This window comes from Triturus cristatus, chromosome 1_1 (genome assembly GCF_964204655.1).
Source record: "Triturus cristatus chromosome 1_1, aTriCri1.1, whole genome shotgun sequence".
NCBI classification, from domain to species: Eukaryota; Metazoa; Chordata; class Amphibia; order Caudata; family Salamandridae; genus Triturus; species Triturus cristatus.
In genome coordinates this window covers 926,546,693-926,567,041 of record NC_140579.1, presented here as the reverse complement: position 1 = coordinate 926,567,041, position 20,349 = coordinate 926,546,693, and the positions used below count along the sequence as shown (strand labels likewise).

The 20,349-nt window shown below is 42.8% G+C and overlaps 1 protein-coding gene across 3 annotated transcripts in view; it reads left to right on the top strand.

Moving 5' to 3' along the window:
* The window catches only part of LOC146871304 (uncharacterized), a 311,017-nt gene that overhangs the window by 84,801 nt on the left and 205,867 nt on the right, over positions 1-20,349 (top strand). For 2 of the 3 annotated variants that reach the window (XR_014980979.1, XM_085650807.1), the window contains exon 1: positions 6,867-6,920. The exons of the other annotated variant lie outside the window; for it this stretch is intronic. Coding sequence is in view for 1 of the 2 variants with exons in the window: in XM_085650807.1 (XP_085506933.1) it covers positions 6,881-6,920 (40 nt within the window). In the remaining variant the exon portion in view is untranslated. Of the gene's footprint in view, positions 1-6,866; positions 6,921-20,349 lie in introns of those variants that run through there. 3 annotated transcript variants of the gene reach the window in all.

Here is a 20,349-nt window from a genome sequence, read left to right as displayed (position 1 = left end):
TAGAAGAAGTGTTTATGAATAACCTTACTTGTAGTTTGAGAAAAGATGAGAAAACTTTCCTGAACATGGTAGAGGAGAGTTAAGATGCAAAGGAAGGCGTCTGGGGAAAAGATGGAAACAACAATTTGGGATGTTGGAAAGGAAAATCATTTAAAGGGAGAAACAAACCCAGCAATGGCTTTAGATTGGCCCCAGAAAGGAAAATTGTGCATCAGTAGAGATAATACTGTATACGATAATTATTTTGGGAGAATGGGGTTTTAAAGGAGGAAATGATCCAGTATTCCCTGGAATATATTACATCTGTGGGAACAGAGGTTATTATAGTTTACCAGACCACTGGTATGGGACATGTTAACTAGGCCTGGTCTTCCCAAAAATATTTCATGTGGGAAGGGGAGAGGACGGTTTGCACGAAATAGGTAGACCACTAACACATAGAAGGAGGGAGAGTTTGTCAGAAATTATAGGTGATATATTTGGAGCACTGATACCCGCAGTTGGAATATCTCTGAATGCCCATAAAATTAGAAAATTGTCTACAGTTGTGGATCGTTTGTCATCCAGCACAGCTTGAGGGTTCTTAATGGTGAATACCGAAATGGTTGCCATGAGAGCTATGATTATGCAAAATCGACTTGCCCTTGACATTATATTGGCCAAAGAGGAAGGAGTCTGTGGAATGCTGAAGGTACAACATTGCTGTACTTACATTCCTGATGAAAGTCAGAACTTAAATAAATATATAAAGAATATAATGATTTGCATGAAGAGATTTTCCCCTGGAGGTTGAAGGTGTTTGGGAAAAGCTTGGTAAGGGTTTTTCCACTATTAAGAATTTATTAACACAATTAGGTAGTTCCTTTGTGGGTAAAATACTGATACCTGTGACCTGTGTGATTATATTAGTGTTAATATTGAGATTAGGATGTGTGTGCATAAAAAGGAGAAAATTACAAAATATAATTAAAAGAGAAGACAAGAAAAGGAAAGAGAGAAAATTGAGAGAAAGAGAGATAGAAGACATAGAACTAGAAGAATTACATGAAAATATGTACAAGAAAACGAAAGAGAACGATACGGGAAACACTATGATGTAACCCAACAAATGAAACTGGGACTGAATAAATCCATTTCCATAGAGAAATTTAGAAAATGTATTGATTAGTGGTGATGTTAAAAATCACCAAAGGGTGGATTGATGGAGCAGGTAAAACAAAATTTTGTATACCTCCTCTGATTTGCATGAAATTAATTACGTAATCATTTTAAATCTAACTTGTACTAATTGGTTTGAAGTGAAATATTACTAACCAATATTTGCACCTTGATAAACACGAGATACACGTGGGACTAAATGCTAATTGCATGGCAGAACAATTAATTAACTAACTATGGTATGCAAACTAACTTTAGATTTGTGGTGAAGAAGAAAATTGCATGATTTATGTTGCTTTTGTGATGTTCTGTGCTTTCAGTATTGCCGAATGGTAAGTATTATTGCTTTAAATGTTGCTACAGCTAGGAAAATACTAATATATATTGGGATTAGTGTGGGTTCAAACATTAGAATCTCCATTTCTATATTTTAATTACTGTTATGTCTGTTTTTGCTTAAGTTGGCATTCGGGCCAACTAGGCCGCAGTACCTAAAATGGAGTTCCTATGCAGCCGTCATGTGAGCACGAGGACTTTTGCGCAGAATCGGATGGCTTTGGAGATCTCCAAGTGACCTCAGCTCTGCGACACCGTGTTCCTTGTCAAGGATATGAGCGTGATGGCTTGCCAACTGATGAATGGTGTGAACCACAAAGGGAACAATGCAGAACCTGTCCAAACATTACTTTCGGAACTTTCGCTTGTGAACCGAATGGATAATATACATTTTGCGCTTTGTTGTCCCAAGTCTCATGGAGAACCAGTTTGCCATGGGAAACTTTTGCAAAATACACAAGATGATGGACGGAATGTTGCACATTGGCAAAACAATCACCCCCAGTCACAGATCTGGGTTTAATCCATCGTTATTTTGCTCACCACGCCACCCCAGTTCAGACATGGCCATATGCAAATCAGTCTTGATCCTGTGCCTCATGAGAACAGTCCAGCCCAATCTGCCAAGCCATGTCTTCCCTGTACCGGAATCGGGCATCCTAGGACCGCATCCTACCCTACGGCTGGGTTCAAACTGGAGCGGCATGGTGAGCAAAAAAACGATGGATTTAGGTCCAGATCTGGGGTGAATCCATACTGGGGTGAATGTATGACATTGTTCTGCATTCTGCCCATCAACTGTTTTTTTTGCATTTGTCACCCCAAGTGGGAAGTGTATGACCAGACGTGGGTCCCGTGCTCTCCATGCCACTGGAATCAAGCTATCCTGGCCGAAGAGGGGTGAAACCCTGAAACCGGTCCTAGGATGCTTGTTTCCAGTCCAGGGAGAACCTGGCTTGGCAGTTCGGGCTGGACTGTTCCCATTATGACAGGGCCAAGACTGATTTGCATATGGCTGGGTTCAAACTGGAGTGGCATGGTGAGCAAAAAAACGATGGATTTAGGCCCAGATCTCTGTACTGGGGTGAATGTATGACATTGTTCTGCATTCTGCCCATCAACTGTTTTTTTTGCATTTGTCACCCCAAGTGGGAAGGGTATGACCAGACGTGGGTCCCGTGCTCTCCATGCCACTGGAATCAAGCTATCCTGGCTGAAGAGGGGTGAAACCCCGAAACCGGTCCTAGGATGCTTGTTTTCAGTCCAGGGAGAACCTGGCTTGGCAGTTCGGGCTGGACTGTTCCCATTATCACAGGGCCAAGACTGATTTGCATATGGCTGGGTTCAAACTGGAGCGGCATGGTGAGCAAAAAAACAATGGATTTAGGCCCAGATCTCTGTAACTGGGGTGAATGTATGACATTGTTCTGCATTCTGTCCATCAACTGTTTTTGTTGCATTTTTTTTTTGCAAACTTTTGTAAAATCACAAGATGACCCCGGACTGTCCAATCAGAACATTTCTCTACCCCTAAAATGTTGCATGTTAAACTGAAGTAAGAGGGAGAAAGGGTATAACATATCCTCATCCGCCAAAGGGGGGGTGGTTCTGTTAGCTGATCTTTCATAGCGTTGGGTCTGCATTGAGCTGATTAAGATTTTCATGGTTTGCCTTGGGTTTCTTTGATTTTTGGGAAGTTATTACATCTGAGGGTCTTCATCTTTGCTGTGGGTCAGACATTTATCCTAGAGATTGTACTAGAGAATGCGGATAGTTCTCTGTTTTCTCAGAGGGTCGCCAACGTTTGATATTTGGTAACTATTAAATGTGCTTTCTAAATCTATGCTCATTTACCAGATGTTCGATTTCTCTTTGAAATAAACCAGAATTATAAATGAACCTGTAGTGCATAAATGCTAATATAAGAGAGAATTATTATTAGATAAACAACATTTGAATTAATAAGAAATGAGTTTGTGATTCTTTAATTGATTGCAGAAAAGAATCAAATGTATCCTAGGCTTTTATTGTGTTTTAGCTGGTTCTAATTCACCATCAACCAGTCCAAATAATTGGTCCATCGACCAAGTGGTGGAGTGCCTTGATGTTAAGGTCAGGATTCTATAGGTGCACATGTATATGGTGTATATAGTGTAAAGAAATGTAATCCTGATAGGTAATAAGATACCCCCCTTGTCCAGGTCTTTTTCTCCTGTGCCCTGATTTGAGCTCATTCTAAACACGCTGGATCCTTCGACGTTAACGCGGTCATGTGTTACGAGCCTTATGTGCCGCCGTCTTGAATCTCACTAAATACAAAACAGAGTTAATTTACAAGGTTTCCAGACCGTTTTATTTTCTTCCTTCTTTTAAAGAAAAAAGAAAGAAGAAAGAAGGAGAGTTCTTATTACAATTCAAGAACAGCTCTATACTGCTTGGATTTTCTCTGCTTGGCAAGTAGTAATACGTTTTATTTTTTTTCTTTCTGTGCATGTGTGACTCTGTTTTTATATACTGTCATGGATGCTAGGGCGACCACTTCCAATACAGCTAATACGAGTTTTAGCATTACTTTAAACACTCCCAAAGAATTTTTAACAGCACCTGGTGACCCATTCATATAATGGGTAGAGTGGAAAGAATATTTCTTAAATTATATTTCCACTCTAGAAGACAATGGCGGCAGTTTGTCTCCTCAAAGAAAAAAATTAATTCTATGACATTGTTTAGATCCTGAAGGCCTTTGAGTATACAACCAGATGCAAAAACCTGAAAGAGCTGCTGGCATTGATGTTTTTAAATCTGCAATTTTAGATTTATCTGAGCATTATTCTCCAACAGTTTGCATTGCTGTAACAAGACATGCTTTCTTTAAAAGGAAATAGCAACAACACAAATCTATTGAGGAGTATGAAAACATTAGCAGCCACATGCAAATTTGGAGTTTTGCATGATGCAACTAGGTACTAGTGTGTTAAAAAAACAGAGGCATTCAAGATAGACCTTGGATTGAAGGTGACTCTTCTTTAAAAGACATTATAGCCTTAGTAAAAAAGGCTGAATTATCTGAAAGAAGCTCTAAAGCAATTTCTGAGCAAAATGAGCCTCCAGTTATTAATAACATTTCATCAAATAAAAAAAGGAAAAAATATTTCCGCAAGGAACAAGGTTAATAGCAACAATGTGTTTAATCCCAACAAAAGGCAATCTGATACTGCAATTTTCCCTTGTTTTCAATGTGGGAGCATAGCACATAATGCTAGATCTGAAAGGTGTCCTGCCAAGTCTGCAAAGTGTTTGAAGTGCGGTATTATTGGCCATTTCATGAAAGTGTGCAGAAAAAAGTCTAAGAAATGTTTTAAAGTTACATGTCTCACTGAAGCTGACTCTAACTCTTCAGATTATGACTCAGACAATCCTATTACAAGAAGAATACAAAATTCAATGTTGTTCTCAATATCAAAGGTTCTGACAGAAACAAACCTTTGTGTATTACAAGAGAATGGTATCATTGAGCCAATTGAGGCTTCCGAATGGATTTCTCTATTGGTCATTGCTAGACGAGCTAATGGAAAAATCAGTGTGGACCTTAGGAGTCTCAATGACAATATGGTAGTAGACCAATTCCCATTACCGAAAATTGACAAACTGTTGTCTTTGACTCAAGGAGCAAAGTTGTTTTCCACAATTGACCTTTCATCGGCATATCACCAAATTCCATTGCATTATTCTAGTAGAAACATGACAGCCTTTTGCACCCCTTTTGGGTGTTTTCAGTTTTGTCGCATGCCTTTTGGTTTGGCCTCTGCCGCCGCACTCTTTCAAAGACTGCGGCTGACTACGCCTATGACACCCAGCTCATCCTCTCCGTCACGAAGGACCCCAAAGCCACCAGACTCAGCTTTCAGGAAGGAATGAAAGATGTTGCAGCCTGGATGAGCAGCAGGTATCTGAAGCTCAACTTGGAGAAGACAGAAGTCCTATTCCTTGGACCCACCCCCTCAGCTTGGGACAACACCTGGTGGCCTACCGCCCACAGCAACCCCCCCACCCCCAAGGACCATGCCCGGGAACCTCAGCATCATACTCGACTCCTCCCTCACCATGACCCGCCAGATCAACACCATCGCCTCCCTCTGCATCCTTCGCAAGGCCCTCAAGTGGCTCCCCCCCCGAAGCCAGAACAACCGTCACCGACGCACTCATAACTAGCAGACTGGACTATGTAAACACCCTCTACACTGGAATCAACAAATCCCTGCTACGCAAACTCCAGACCATCCAGAACACCGCTGCCAGACTCGTCCTTGGCATCCCAGGACATGAGTACATCACCCAACACCTGCAAGACCTCCACTGGCACCTCGTCGAGAAGAGAGTAACCTTCAAGCTACTCACCCACGCCTACAAATCTCTCCAAAACACTGTACCCAAAAACCTCAACAAAAGAGTCTCCTTCCATGTACCCAAAAGAAACCTCCCCACGCCGACCTCGTCCAAGCAGAAACCCCGCGCATCCGCAGAACCAGAGCGGGTGGAAGACCCTTCTCCTATGTCGCGGCAAAGGCCTGGAACTAGCTCCTGGTCAACATCAGACTCTCCCCTACTCTGCACACATTCAGGAGGAGCCTCAAGACCTGCCTCTTCGGCTGACCTGGACTGCTCCCCCTCCAGCACCTTGAGACCCTCACGGGTGAGTAGTGTGCTTCACAATTCCCTGATTGATTGATTGACTCATGTCACAAATTATTTGGTGATATGCCAGGAATTGTATTTTTCCAGGACGATATTCTTATAATGGGGGGTAATACTCAAGTGCAAGATGGAAGATTGAGGAAAGCATTAGAGATGCTTAATCAAAAAGGTCTCACTGCCGAAATTTCTAAGTGCAGATATTATGAAAAAATTGACTTATTTAGGTCATGAAATTAGTGAGTCAGGAATCGGACCTAAAACCAAGGAAAGCCATTGTTGATGCTCCAGCACCTAAATCCAAGGATGACTTGAGGTCATTCTTGGGTTTAGCAGTGTTTTATTCAAAATTTGTGACTAATGTTTCAGAAAAGACCCATGCCATGAGAAATCTTCTGACGTGCGAATACTTCAACAAAACTTTTTTTTTTTTTTAAATTACATCAGTAGAATAAATTAATATTTAAATGTTGTGCCCCTTATAAATTCTTTTCTTCTTTGTTCTGTTCTTTTACAAATAGAAATGATGTTGAAGTTGTTTTCTCTTTCCTTTTTTTTTTTTAATACTGTATGTATAGTGGCTTCCTGTTAGCTTCCTTGGGTAAATCCAGTCAGCATTCTAGTTGTTGCAGGTAGGTTTAGTCCTTCCTCGATTTCCTTTATTTTCCTTTATTGACCAAGAAACAGTGTGGGGATGAACACAGTCTCTCCCAAACTAATGGCTGCCAACTCCAGTAAGTGGAAGTTTACTTTAATGCTTTTCACTCCATTAAGTACGAATTAATACTCGTGTTGTGATCGTGGAGTTTCATGAGTTCATTGTATTCCTCACTTGACTACGCGTACAAAGCAGTCTGTAAGCTTTCAACACGACGTTGGGCTTTCACAGGCAATTATGTCTTCATGCTTGATTCAACGCGCATTTAGATAATGTGTTTACTTTAGAATTTCCCTTCACGCTTCAAAGAACTCAGACAGTTTGATTTATTGGCACTGATGAGAGCTTCGTGCTTGACTTCGCGCGCACTCTGACCAGCTTTGGACAATGGCTTCCTGCCTCGCGCTTCGAGGATTTGTTTATTTTTAACTTAACAGTGGAAAGCTGCCTCGCACACAGCTGATTAGGTTATCTTCTCCCTTATATATTTTTTTAAATTGACAATCTGTGTCAAGTTCTTAAATGATTTGACACCGTGGCTCACAAAGCTTTTCCCTGCACGTCGATCACTGTTGAAAGACATCAACAGATACTCGTTCGGAGGAAACTGTTTGAAATACGAAGATGTCAATTACACATTACCAGGCATGAATTAGTCTTGTTTGGCAAACACAGCTGTCACAAGAGTTAGCCCTCCAACCCTTGATTAATTTTTAAATCCGCGGAGTCAGTTTTGAATAAAACTTTTCCTTCCCCTTTGGTTTTTAAAGGTGTTTGGTGTGCTGAAAAGCTTGAATGAAAGTCTTATATTAAATGAATGAATCAATTCTTGTGAGGAGAAATTTCAGCGCTTAATTGCGACAAATATCAAAGATATACAAGCCTGTCCCTCTTTTAATGCGAAGTCTTCATCTGTAGAATCTCTTCTTTGCTTCTTGAACTTTCTATTTATTTTTTCTTTTTGCGTGGATCCTTGCTGTGGCTAAATCATCGCCAAATTGTAGTGAAGTATGAAGGTATGTAGGACATCAGACAAGGATACTTCAAGACGTGTGTTTATTAGCCACAGCTGCTGCAGTCAGAGTAACAGTAACATCTGGAATCTCTGAGCTACAAGCTCACACAGTACATTCCACATTCCAATGACATGTCACCATGAAGGAATGAATGCAAGATCACAACACAGAGCTACTGCCAGAATAGCCAGATTTTCAATGAGGTTACAGGATTTCTTATTTGATATCCAGTATGTTCCTGGTGCCAAGAACGTAATTGCAGATTGTCTCAGCAGGTTAGCCTTACCCATAACGCAAATTGACAGTAACTCTTGGAATGAATTTTTTGTTGCCAAAATTCTCCATGTAAATGAACTACATTATAGCATTACTCAAGAAGAAGGGTTAAAGGCTGAAGCGGAGGATGTTATTTTGGCAGAAGTTAATGCTAAAGTTATTGAAGGTTGGAGCAGTTTAAATAAAAAAAAGTATTTGTGATGATTTAAGAGCATTTTGGGAAATGAGGAAGAAAGGAAGTCACTATTTCTGAGAACTTATTTTTGAGGGGTGAGAGAATTACTCCACCTAGATTGTTAAGAAACCAAATAATATATTTATGTCACGAGTGTCATTCTGGGATTTCACACACCAAAAGGAGAGTTAAAGATCAATATTGGTGGCCTGAGGTTGATAGTGCCATTGAGAAAATTGTACGGTCAGATATAAAATGCAATGTTGCTGATAAGTCCAAGAAAGCTTTCAATCCTCCGTTAGGTGTGGTGAATTCTGCAAATTTGCCCTGGGAGGAACTAGTTTTGAACAAAATGGGACCAATTAACTGGAGGTATAGCAGCACCAAGTATATTTTATATGACTGACATGTTTTCAAGATGGTTTGAGTTAAGCGTTGTAGATAAAGTAAACAATAGAACTATAATTGAGCTTCTTGACAATGTTTTCCTACAAAAAGGTTTTCCTGCATCCATTATTACTGATAATGGGGTACAGTTCAAATCTAAAGAGATGGTGAGTTATCTCACCTATGCTGGCATTAAACAAAACTTTACCGCTCTTTATCATCCTTGCAGCAATGGAATTGTTGAGAGACTTATCAGAGTGATTAAAGGCATTTTACAATTGTATAACAAATCCAGATTATTTTTGGAAGAAGAGTTTAAAAAAATGATATGGGTTTATAGAGAAACTTCCAATAGTTCCTTAGGCAAAAACCCATTTCTTTTTCCAAAACCAATCCTAGTTAGGATGAGACGCAACAGTATGATGAATTGTGACTTGGATGAGGTAAATCTAACTTAACTAGTTCCCAAAACAAATTCAAATTGTATTATGATGTCAAGCATGCAGTAGCGGCTCCTGGAGGGAGTGCTGCGGGGCGGTGGCGCAGGGCGGGGGAGTGGCAGGGTGGGGGGTAGTAAACTCCGGCATACGGCCGACCGGAGGTAAGTACATAAATAAATAAAACAAATTACATTGTGTGAGCTGCAATGCCATTTGCGTTGCAGCGCGCACAATGTAATTCATTTTATTTATTTAATTATGTACTTACTTCCGTTCGGCCGTATGCCGTAGTTTACTACCCCCCAACCTTCCCCTCCCCTGCCCCACCCCTCCGCAGCACTCCCTCCAGGAGCCGCTACTGCAAGCATGGCACTAGACTAGTGAATTTGCATGTTGGTCAGTGGGTACCAGTCAAAAGTGCCAGGAAGGTTCCCAAGTGGGAAAGCAAGTTTAGTGAGCCGAAGAGAATATCACAAATTAGATACAATTCTGTAGTTTTGGAGAATGGGAAGTCTGGCACATGAGTCACTTAGCTTTGGCAAGTTGCGGTAACACAAAAAATGTTCTGAATAATAAATCTGATCATGATTATTGGTGGCTTAGTAATGTGAAAGGCAGTCCTGTGAGTGTTGAGGAGAATCAAATAGATGTTGAAAATGCTGAGGGAATCAACTTAAGAACAGATTTCAATAGGGTGGAAAAGAATAAAGTTAATAAACCCATTCAAGATGGATGTCAAGTTTACCCAGGTTGCTCTTCGGAAGTAAAGACCTCTTGTGGTAGAGTTGTCAAGAAACCAGAAAAATATGATGAATTTATATGCATTTGAATTGTCTTTTCTCTTTCTTTTTTTTGTTTCCCTTTCCTTTTTTCCCCATATACCTTATTATTTTTTTTTTTTTATAAAGGAGGAGGATGTGTAGTACATGATATGTATTATGTAAGTGGCAATGTGTAGAATGTATTTCATTGTAGAACTTGGAAAGTGTTCTGTATTCTCGTGTTCCATGTATTCATGGCTGGGTATGGAATGTTAGGCAGATGTTGCTGGGAGCTGCTGCCAACATCATATCAAGCAGGGGTTGATAATAAAGAAGACACTGACAACTATTTCCAGTGTGGTAATCTTTGGAGGAAATGCTACTGTCCTCATTGCCAATGTGGAGCTCAGACGTAAATCTGGGCACTGTGCTGAATAACTCACACCGACACCCTATACTCTGCTACAGGAGTACCCTGAAGCAGTCCCCATCCCATATATTTATCCCCTCCACCCCCATGCAGGGGTTGCATGTAACATAGAGAAAATAACAGTAGGGGCCGGGTGGCCCACTACAGCTCACCAGACGATGGGGTAAAAACAAATGGCCCACACACTGACTTGTCAGTGCAGTTCATCTGGCACTGCCAGATTGCCCAACAGGGCGGTCAGACATTGGACATTAAAAAAGGCTAATATAATCTTGGGTGGGAGTACTTATTTAGTGTGCTGAGGCCAATGGGAAAAGGAGAAGCTTTAATAGCCTGGATTGACCTTTTATAGACAAACATCAAAGCTTAAAGTTAACACGAGCCCCCCTGGTGGGGTGCTCGCGGGTCTCGAACTCCTCTAAGCGGGTCCAAATAATTCACGGCCATGGAGAATTAAAAGAGGGAGCCATCAGGACTGTCCCCTGCCACAACTGTTTTTCATTATGCTTGCCATATCAGGAGGCAGGGAAGACTGCACATTCTAGAAATTGCTAGAGACATCAATTCAATGTCCCTGTATGCATATGATTCCATTTTAGATATGCAAAATGCAGACATGGGTGCATATGATGCTATAAACGTTCGGTAGAATGTCAGGCCTCTGGTTCAACAAGTCCTATGTCTCCCCTATTTGGTGGCAGGATAGATTAATCCCTGATAGGCCTCAGATATACCCTGTAAGTGGGAGACAACAACATTTAAGTATTTGGGTGTCGAAATATACCACTCAAATGAGGATATTCCAGATGTAAATCTAAAAAGAGGAGTGAATACTACACTGGGCTCTTTATTCTTTCAGAAACACCTAACGTTGTCAAGAATGGGGAAAATAACATTATGAATAAACACTGACAAAGCCAATAAGTATCGTTTCAATGTGCTTATACATGTCACTGGAGTTGGCAAATGCTGTTAGCATTGGCTTTGCCAATACTGGAAAAGAGTTGAAAAGCTTTCTGCACATAATGTATATTGGAGATAAAAAACATTGATAGTGACAAACAGTGGGATGATTAAGTGTACTTTTTAGATGTAAAATTGTCACACCCAAGAAGGTCTAATAATACCATGCACAGTGAATAGCATGAGGCGCAGAGGAGAACTCCTGTGTTTAGAGCCAAAACCCATTCTAGGCATATTTTAAAGAATTGGTAACAATAGGTATCCATACAACTGTGCTGCCAAGCCAGACCTAAAAATTCTTCTCCTTCCATGTCTTTTATACCTTTGAGCCACTACCCCGATCATACCTGCAACATGGATATTTTAAAAAATTGATTATCATATTAACATACTTGGTCTGGTATGGGGGACGACACAGAGTTACTTTAACCAAATTGGAACTTTCTACTACTGAAGCTGCCCTAGGGCACCAGATTATGATGCATGTTACTTAGCTGAACAGATGCAATGGTTGGGTACATGGTTCAACTCGGGTGCAACAGTTGAAACATGATATATCAAACAGTACATACATCCTTTTGCTTTATTGTAGGTGACACTGGGTGAAAATAATCTGATGTACTAGCCCCTATTGTTGCATGTAGCAAAACACTGTTGGTAAAAAAAAGAAGTCAAAATCAATATTATATAACCGCCAGATAGGCCACTATGGTGCCCATTGATGTTTCGTGCTATTGAAAGTACACTTAAATCTAGAATATGGCTATCTATGGACATACATACCACAGGCAAAATATACAAGAGTGGCATTTTTAACACATTAGAAGCCCATCGGCTGGTTTGGCCAGTTCTTGTCATATGGTGCAATAACAAGAGCACCAAAATGACCACTAGCTTCACAACTCAAGAGAAATAGAAAGGATACTGTAACAGATCCAGAGGCATCGTGCTTCAGGCACAGAAAAGGGAAAACAATGACAGACTTCCATTCATGTACACCTGAATCTACCTAAATTGGGCATTAAACTGTTATGTTGTGGAATTGGAAGTACTCTAATGCAACTAATTACATGTGCAAACAGTTATGGGCTGCAGAGCCCATGAACCCATGCCACTGACTGATGGCTCTGGCTACCATTAATGAAATACAATAATGCAGGTTGATAATGTGAAATATGTATTGTCAAAGTGATGGTTAGTTTCCTAACTAGCTATGAAACCTGTGAGTTCTAAATAATCATCAGAAGATCATCACTTGTGCAAAGCGGTATTCTGTCAAAATATTGTTTTAAAAAATAATGTGACAAAAATATCATGTCATAAATATTGTGGTTAACAATGTAGAAAGTAAGAATATTGTTTTTAAGTGTTTTCTTTTGTTTTTGTATGTAGTTGTAGATACTATTGTAGTAACTTTACACTTGTACATTAGGCTTCAACTCCTGGTTCCAGGGGTGAGGACAATTGTAAATGGTGACTAGCCAAAAGTAGTAAACTAGAAAGTATAAGAATAAACGTACAAGTGTATATTTATTCATGTGTAAGTTTACCTTCACGAATAGTCACCTGTGGCAATTACTATAGAATATAATATTCTGACTTTCATAGGTGTCTTTGTTTTTCCATGGGTGGTTCCTCCGTAATATGGGATTCCTCAGCAATAATAATTTCTAACGTTTAATTAAGCATTCATGTGGCTAAGTAAGCACCGCAGGGCCAGACCGACGATTTATCACAGAGCTGGAGCTATTGGAGGCTGGTTTCGCGGGGGCCTCTGCTGGTGCCTTTTCGCCACTTTCTCCTGCTCCCAAAGGCTGATGACAGTAGACACAGTAGCCCTAGGAGAGAGTGAGAGAAATACAGAGATAGAGGCGAGAGTGGCAAGAGATCAAAGAGGGAAAATAGAGCGAGGCAGAGAAGGGATGGGTGGATGGAAAAAGAGTTAGTCAGAGAGAAGATAAGATAGAATAGGGACTGGTTTGAGCAACAATCAATTGTCTGGAAATTTAGCTTTTGTGTGTACACCTAAGAAAATCAGCATATACCTCAGTAAAGCAGCCCCAGGCATTGCAGACAACGTGCACACTAATAAAGTGCATGCAGTGTCTGTTACTGAAAAGGTGTTCCATGTGGCAGGGTTTCTGAAGGGTCACATTGGTGCAATCAATCACACCTGATACCCAATAGAAATGGTATATGGCACAGAATTTGCTTCCAACCGCTGCCTTTCCACCAGTGACTGTGGCATGGCAATATACTGATGCACTCAGCTAGTGATGCTTCTCAGTAACTGCACAAGCACCAAGATTGCCTTGCCTAAGAGATACCCACAGTGTCTTCAGCACCCCTTTGCAAAGATCCAGTGGCCAGGAAGAGGAGTGTAGCTAGTATTTTGACATATGCAGCGGGGGCCTGGTAGCGGTCTGCATCCATTTAAAAGATCACATAAGGGGAGAAGTGGTGTCTAGACACTACTGCTTCCCTGAACATGCCAAAGATCTTAATTTTCTGCCTCTATTTCCTTTCTCTCTGGCGTAAGTAATTGTACTTCAAAATGAGGGGAAAATGCAAAAAACACATTTCCCCAATAAGGTGAAAAAATAGTGTTGGCAAGGGCCTGCTTTCTTATGTGAGTAGGCTGCGTGTGATTGATTGCCGTTCTCACGAGTTTCACTGAGTGCTGGTGATACATATGGTGTAGTCATGACTGTTGAATCATCCCCTTCACTCTTGCATTAGCAGACCATTTGACACCTATGCACCCGGCTTCCCTGGGTGAGGTAACTTGAGTACTCCAGTGCTCCCGTGGGTGTTGGCTCTAGACACCTCTAAGTCCAAAAGGGTTTGCTCGTAGTCATCCTCTAAGTGTCCTTAAACTCTTAAATTCCAACTGTGACTTTCCCCATAGAAGTTAACGGCGATTCGTGGTTGTGTTTTCACACTGCACGTGTCCCCCGTGGGTCCCCTGTGTCACTACCTTGGGTGGTTCCTTGTGGTCCAAGCACTTCAACAGGCTCTAGGCCTTGTGTCTAGCTCAGTCGTGGTTCTTATACCACTTTATTGTTATATGGTTTGCTACGCCCCTAGGGCCCAAACGTGTATTTGTGCTTTTACTGTTGAATACTGACTTGTAACTTAAGAAATTCGAACTCAAGTGTCATAAAGAGACTAGAGGGGTGTGTTTTATCTTAAATACATATATTTTAAATATATACCTGGTGTGGTTGTCTTTTCATTTGATCATTCAAGAGATTATAGACTGGTAAAACAAGCTGCTTTACATTCCTTCAAGACTTAGCCTGAAGGCTGCTCTCCATAGCTACCACTAGGATAGCTTTCAATAAAAGTTGTCTTTAACCTATCACCATAAGGGGTTGTTTGGACTGATACAAGGTGCCCACTATAACTAGTGGACAGCATATATCAGGCCAACATCTCACACTACTTCACTGCAATAATACTGACAACGCTATTTCTGAGCCTCTATTTGTGATATTGTGTTGGCTAATCCATTGCCTTTGTTTGTTTATTTGTGTAAATAACTCGATGTTTCACATTATGTAACTCAACTATATCTATGTCTGAGACACCAAATATAAAAATATCAGATGAACAATATACCTTTGTGATTCATGTGTTTTCATATTGTAATTCTGACTCCCCACTACCCAAATTGTACTTGTTCAAAGTATGCCATGAAAGATTTGCACTGTGATGGGCCAAAGTTAAAGATTCCTAAAATAAATATCTCACAGTTTAAAGAAAATAATGGTGTGTCAAAGCTAATTCCGGAAACTGACCCTCATTACAGTTGCCTGGATCAGTATCCCCAATGGGACTACAGCTCCAAGAAAATCCAAATGTTTCCAGACCAAAAATTACCAGGTTAAAAAACATCAGACCCACTTTAAGAGGGTGCAGAACCACAGGTGAAGAGAGGCCATAGCTGTGGGCACAGGGGCTTCTGGTCCCATGCTGGCCTCATTCAGCACCATGGAGAGAGACAATGTTCACCAAGCGAGGTCACCGACTCCACTTACCTCCGATGCCCTCCCCCGCCCATTCCACACAGCACCCTAACTACACCAGCCCCCACTAATATTTACAACGATCTCAGAGGAGGGGGATACATGTCAGAAGAATAGTCCCTAGAACTGTGGTAAACAAGCAAATGTTGTCAGTATTTCTATAAACGTTTAGTTATTACCCATTCCAATGAATACAATTTGTAAGGGTCAGATTTAGGTGTGCAGATATGGCGAGAATCGGAGATTGCAAGCCCCGATACCTCCATATCTAACTTCAGGCCACTTGTAAAGTGTATTTGATCTCCATTTGGTTTTGTTTATGTGTCTAACATACTTCTCAAAACAATGGAGTCAGGCAACTTGCCGTATGCTTGTATATAGTGCCGCCAGATTAAACATTACTAACTTTTTATAAACCGTTCCATTTTCCACTAAATGAATCACCATTGTAGTATTACACATATATAATGACATTTTTTCTGAAGAAAGTCATCATACTGATGAGGGGTTCCAAAATTTAATTAATCTGTCACCGTATGTGTACGCCTAGATTGCTGTGGATTTCATTTCAGGAAATTACTTTTTCTTACTTATCTACTCCTGTCCGTCTCATCAATTAAGGGAGATATTCTCAAGAACGTGTGATAATTATCGCAAAATTAGCTTAACGCAACTTTTCACATCGCAGTCTATCGCGGGAAAATAACACTGTGTTAACGTTGTATTCTCAACCCGGCTGCACCATGCGATAGTCTCACGATAACACGCGAAATGACCGCGTTAAAATTAACGCGATGCCGAAAAAATGCGAAAAACGTTACGATGCCCCAAATCGCGATACAAAAATCAGCGATAACCAGCGACAGGCCTGCAAAATGGTGGCCACAGTCATCAGTCGGGAGACGGTGTCAGGAGTTGTGGATCCGGACACTGCTCAACATGACCTGACACAACATCAACAGGGTGAGTACCGACCAGGGACTGAGGGGACGTGGGCAGATGGGCACATTGGCACACATGCACAAGTGAGTAGAGCACACTGCACACCACAATGACTCTGGATCATGTCCCTGATCCCCTTGGCACCCTGCAGCACACATACAAACAACAAGTAGGACCCTGTCCACTATGGGCACAAAGGGGTCTCTCCCCACACAGCACCAATCTCACAACCAACCCATTCACACATGTTAAAACCAGCAAAACTGTGTGTCTGTGAGCCACACTGACAATGCAAGTGACACTGCATGACGAATAGCATGGCTGCAGTACAATTATCATGTCATGGTGCACGCCACGACACTGAGGTGGCTGAGTGTGGACACATCCGAAAAGGAGCACGACACACTCTGACACATCCATGTGCACAAACAACCCTCGACGTCAACAACACATCTGCGGATAAACCATGCCCAAGAGCCAAAATTAGCCAAGGCTGCAACATCTCAGCACTGTAGAAGCACAGAAGTCAAAGGCACACTGCCGCAAAAGGATATGGTGCAGCAAAATCACAGCTGTAGGGGCGAGTCTCCCACAATGCAGCACACACATAGCAATAACAGCACATCAACATTGAAGACAATGTGGTACCAAGTCCAACACTTTCACTACAGAGCAGAGGACACAATTGTTTCCGCTTGTGCGTAGAAACTGGCCAATCACATCTGGAATAGCAGGAAACTGTGAGATGAAAATGTACGTGTACAACCTCACATCTGTGATGTAGTTCAAATGTCCACTGTCCTGCATCAAATAGTCAGCTCCACCCAAACAGTCACAATGTACATTGTCATTGTCATGCAGTCTGTATGTAAACTTAAACAATGCGTCAACATACATGTCAACTGTGAGAAGTTGGCCTGGTATATGATGCTCACTAGTTAAAGTGATCACCCTGTACCATGCCAAGCAACCCTTATGGTGTGGTTGTAAGTCAACCTTTTCGGACTAGCTGCCCTAGTGGTAGCGTAGGCTAAGCAGTCTTTGAGGCTAAACTCGTGAAGCGTGTTAAGCCAGCTGTTTTACCAAATGTAACCCCCTTTTATACCAATGAAAGGACACCACACAGATATATATTCAAAATATATATGTATTTATTTCTCAAAGTAACCCCTAGTCTCTTTATGAGCACAGGAGCACAAATCGTCAAACAAGATTACAGTAGAATACACAGAAGTTGCACTTTATATGGATAGGCCCTGGTGGCCACTCAAACCATATACTAAAATAGTGGTATAAGTACCACGAACAGAAAAGGGAAAAGGCCTAGGGCCTCTAGAATCGCTGGGCCTACAAGGAGCTAACGACAGTTAGTGACCAGGAGGTCCACGGGTGGCGTGTGCAGAGCAAATAGTCACACGCGTGCTCCCATAGGTTTCAATGGGTGCGTAAAAAGTACAAAGTTACTGCAAAGAGGATCTTCCGGATGGACTAGGAACTCAAGATTTGGAACACAGGCACTAGAGATGTAATACTACACTTGGGCACAGGTGTGCCAGCTTTACCTCACCCACAGGAAGCGGGTGCATAGGCCTCGAAGTGCGTCGGGTTTCTTCTATCTGTTCCGTGGAGCCTGAAGACAAAGATGCTGCAGGCGGTCGGTCCGGGAGAGATGCAGTGGATCCAAGAGTGGATCGGAGATGTTGAAGACCTGTAAGCAGAGGGGACAGTGTTCACAGTCACTAGCCAGTGACCGGCGTGGCACCAGGTGGGTACCAGGCAATGTCGGGTGCAAACAGGGAGAAAGGTGTAGCTTGTCTCTGCAGCCACGTGGTCCCTGGAGGTCGACGACGTCCAGGAGTCGAGTCACGAGCTGTCCCACGCAGGCTCTCGCTGTCGGCGGTGTCGGCGACTTGATCGAAGCAAACAAGCCTTGGCAAAAGCAATTGTTGTAGGAAAAGGAAATAAGCTGATGGTTCTGACCAGCAAGGTCAGAAGGACTGCTCCTTTGGAGGGGAGCAAGGGCCAGTCTGGAGCAACCAGACCAGCGGTGTATTTCTTGAAGTTCGTCGCCAAGATGGCTACTAGCCAGCGGGCCAGCAACCGGTTAGGCGCGTCGAGTGGCAAAATGCAGAAGGGCCCCACGCAGATCGTGGAGATGCTGGAGGGCTCACCTTTGGTGCAGATGCTGCTCGGGTGTTGGGCTTCTCAGATCCCAAAACACAACTTGGAGGAAGCCTCGGTTGTTGCACTTGTCAGCTTGTCGTAGTCGTTCCAAGATGGCCGGCTCCACGTGTCTCGGTGCCTCCACGGGTCTCCTCTTTTCAGGGACTGTGGATCGGGCGGTGAGAGGTCTGGAGGTCCAGGTCTTGTCAGTCTCTGGGCTCGGGCTCCGGCGGGAGGCGGCGGCAAAGCAGACGTTGATTCGCTGGATGGTGCTTGCGTTAGCAAGGTGGTCACTCCCTGACCACAGGGGAGATTGGCTTCAGTCCTCTGTGCAGCAGAGCGTCGAAGTTCCCGTCTTCTTCTTAGTATTAAGTTGATTCCAGGATGTCTGAAGTCTTAGGACACAGCTCCTACCTTTAAGCGGATTCTAGGGGCCGGACTACCTGCTAGGTCCCTCCCTATGGGTGGGACCAGGAAGGGGGGTGGTTACACCCCCAATCCTTTGTCCAGCTCGCCCCAGGCCCGGGACTGGTGTGCCCCAGGACCGGTTTGAACTGGCATATGCACCGAGGCTCCTTGTGAGCCACAGGCATGTCTGGTTTCTTTCAAGCCCTACCTGACCAATACACAAAATCCTGTCTGGGGTGGTGCACGCACCTCCCCTGGCAGGAAACCCTTTGTCCACACCTCCCAAGCTGGAAGGACTCCCAGCAGCAGGAGGGCAGACTTGTGTCTGTGGTGGCAGCATCCATTTTGTGGAGCTGAGGCTATGTCTGATTTTACCCGGGTTTCAGGTACTGTACATGTCGTGTCCCTCTAGAAGGGTGGAATGCTAACCCCGTCGCCAGAATTGGCGAGGGGTTAGTATTCCAATTTGTATGACACCTTACTCGACATGTTTTGATAAAGTCAAACCAAAGATAGCATTTAACTGCGAGGTTCATAATGCACTTAAGAGTATATGGTATGACGATATCTGGAAACAGTAGAAGGAAGTTGTTCCGACCACTGCAGACAGGCTCAGCTCATGCCAGAGCACCATCTCACATGGAACCACGCACTCTGCCTTCAGGATTGTTAAGGCCTGCCATAGGAGTGACTTATAGGTTACCAGGTGTCCCATTTAAGGTTAGGTATAGGTATACTACACCTAAGTAAGAGGTGATTACACCAACTTACCCCAGCTGAGTGATCAGCCAGTTGTGTCAAATTGTTAGGCCAAGCCTGGGGTGGCATAATACATGCTTCAGCCCCTGGCAGGCCTTGGGTACACCAATGCCCTGGGTACCTAGTGTACACTGGTACAGGGGCTGACAGGGTGATCCACTTCCAATTGGTTATGCACCTAGGGTGCATAGTTTTAATTTAGTAGAGAGAACAGCAGGCTGGGGGTCTGATTGGCAGGCCCACAGCCTCAATATGTCAAAAACCAGTGAAGCAAAAAGCAAAAATTTGGGGTGACCATAGGATAGCAGACCCTACTCTCCTACACAACCCCCCCCCAAACGCTGGGACATTAAACTAGCCTTGACCAGTCTCGTCTTCATGTCCTAAGTGGAAGTACCTGGAGAGACCATCTGCATTCCCATGGTCAGTACCTGGCCGGTGCTCCACTGTAAAGTCCATCCCCTGTAGGGAAATGGACCACCTAAGCAGTTTGGGGTTTTCACCCTTCATCTGATTTAGCCACAAGAGGGGCTTATGGTCGGTCTGAATCTTGAAGTGAGTGCCAAACAAGTATGGCCTCAGCTTCTTCAGGGCCCACACCACAGCAAAGGCCTCCCTCTCAATAGCTGACCAATTCTTCTCTCTGGGGGTCAACCTTCTGCTAATAAAAGCAATGGGTTGGTCTTGACCATCTACATTAAGTTGTGACAGCACAGCTCCCACACCCAACTCAGAAGCATCTGTTTGGACAATAAAC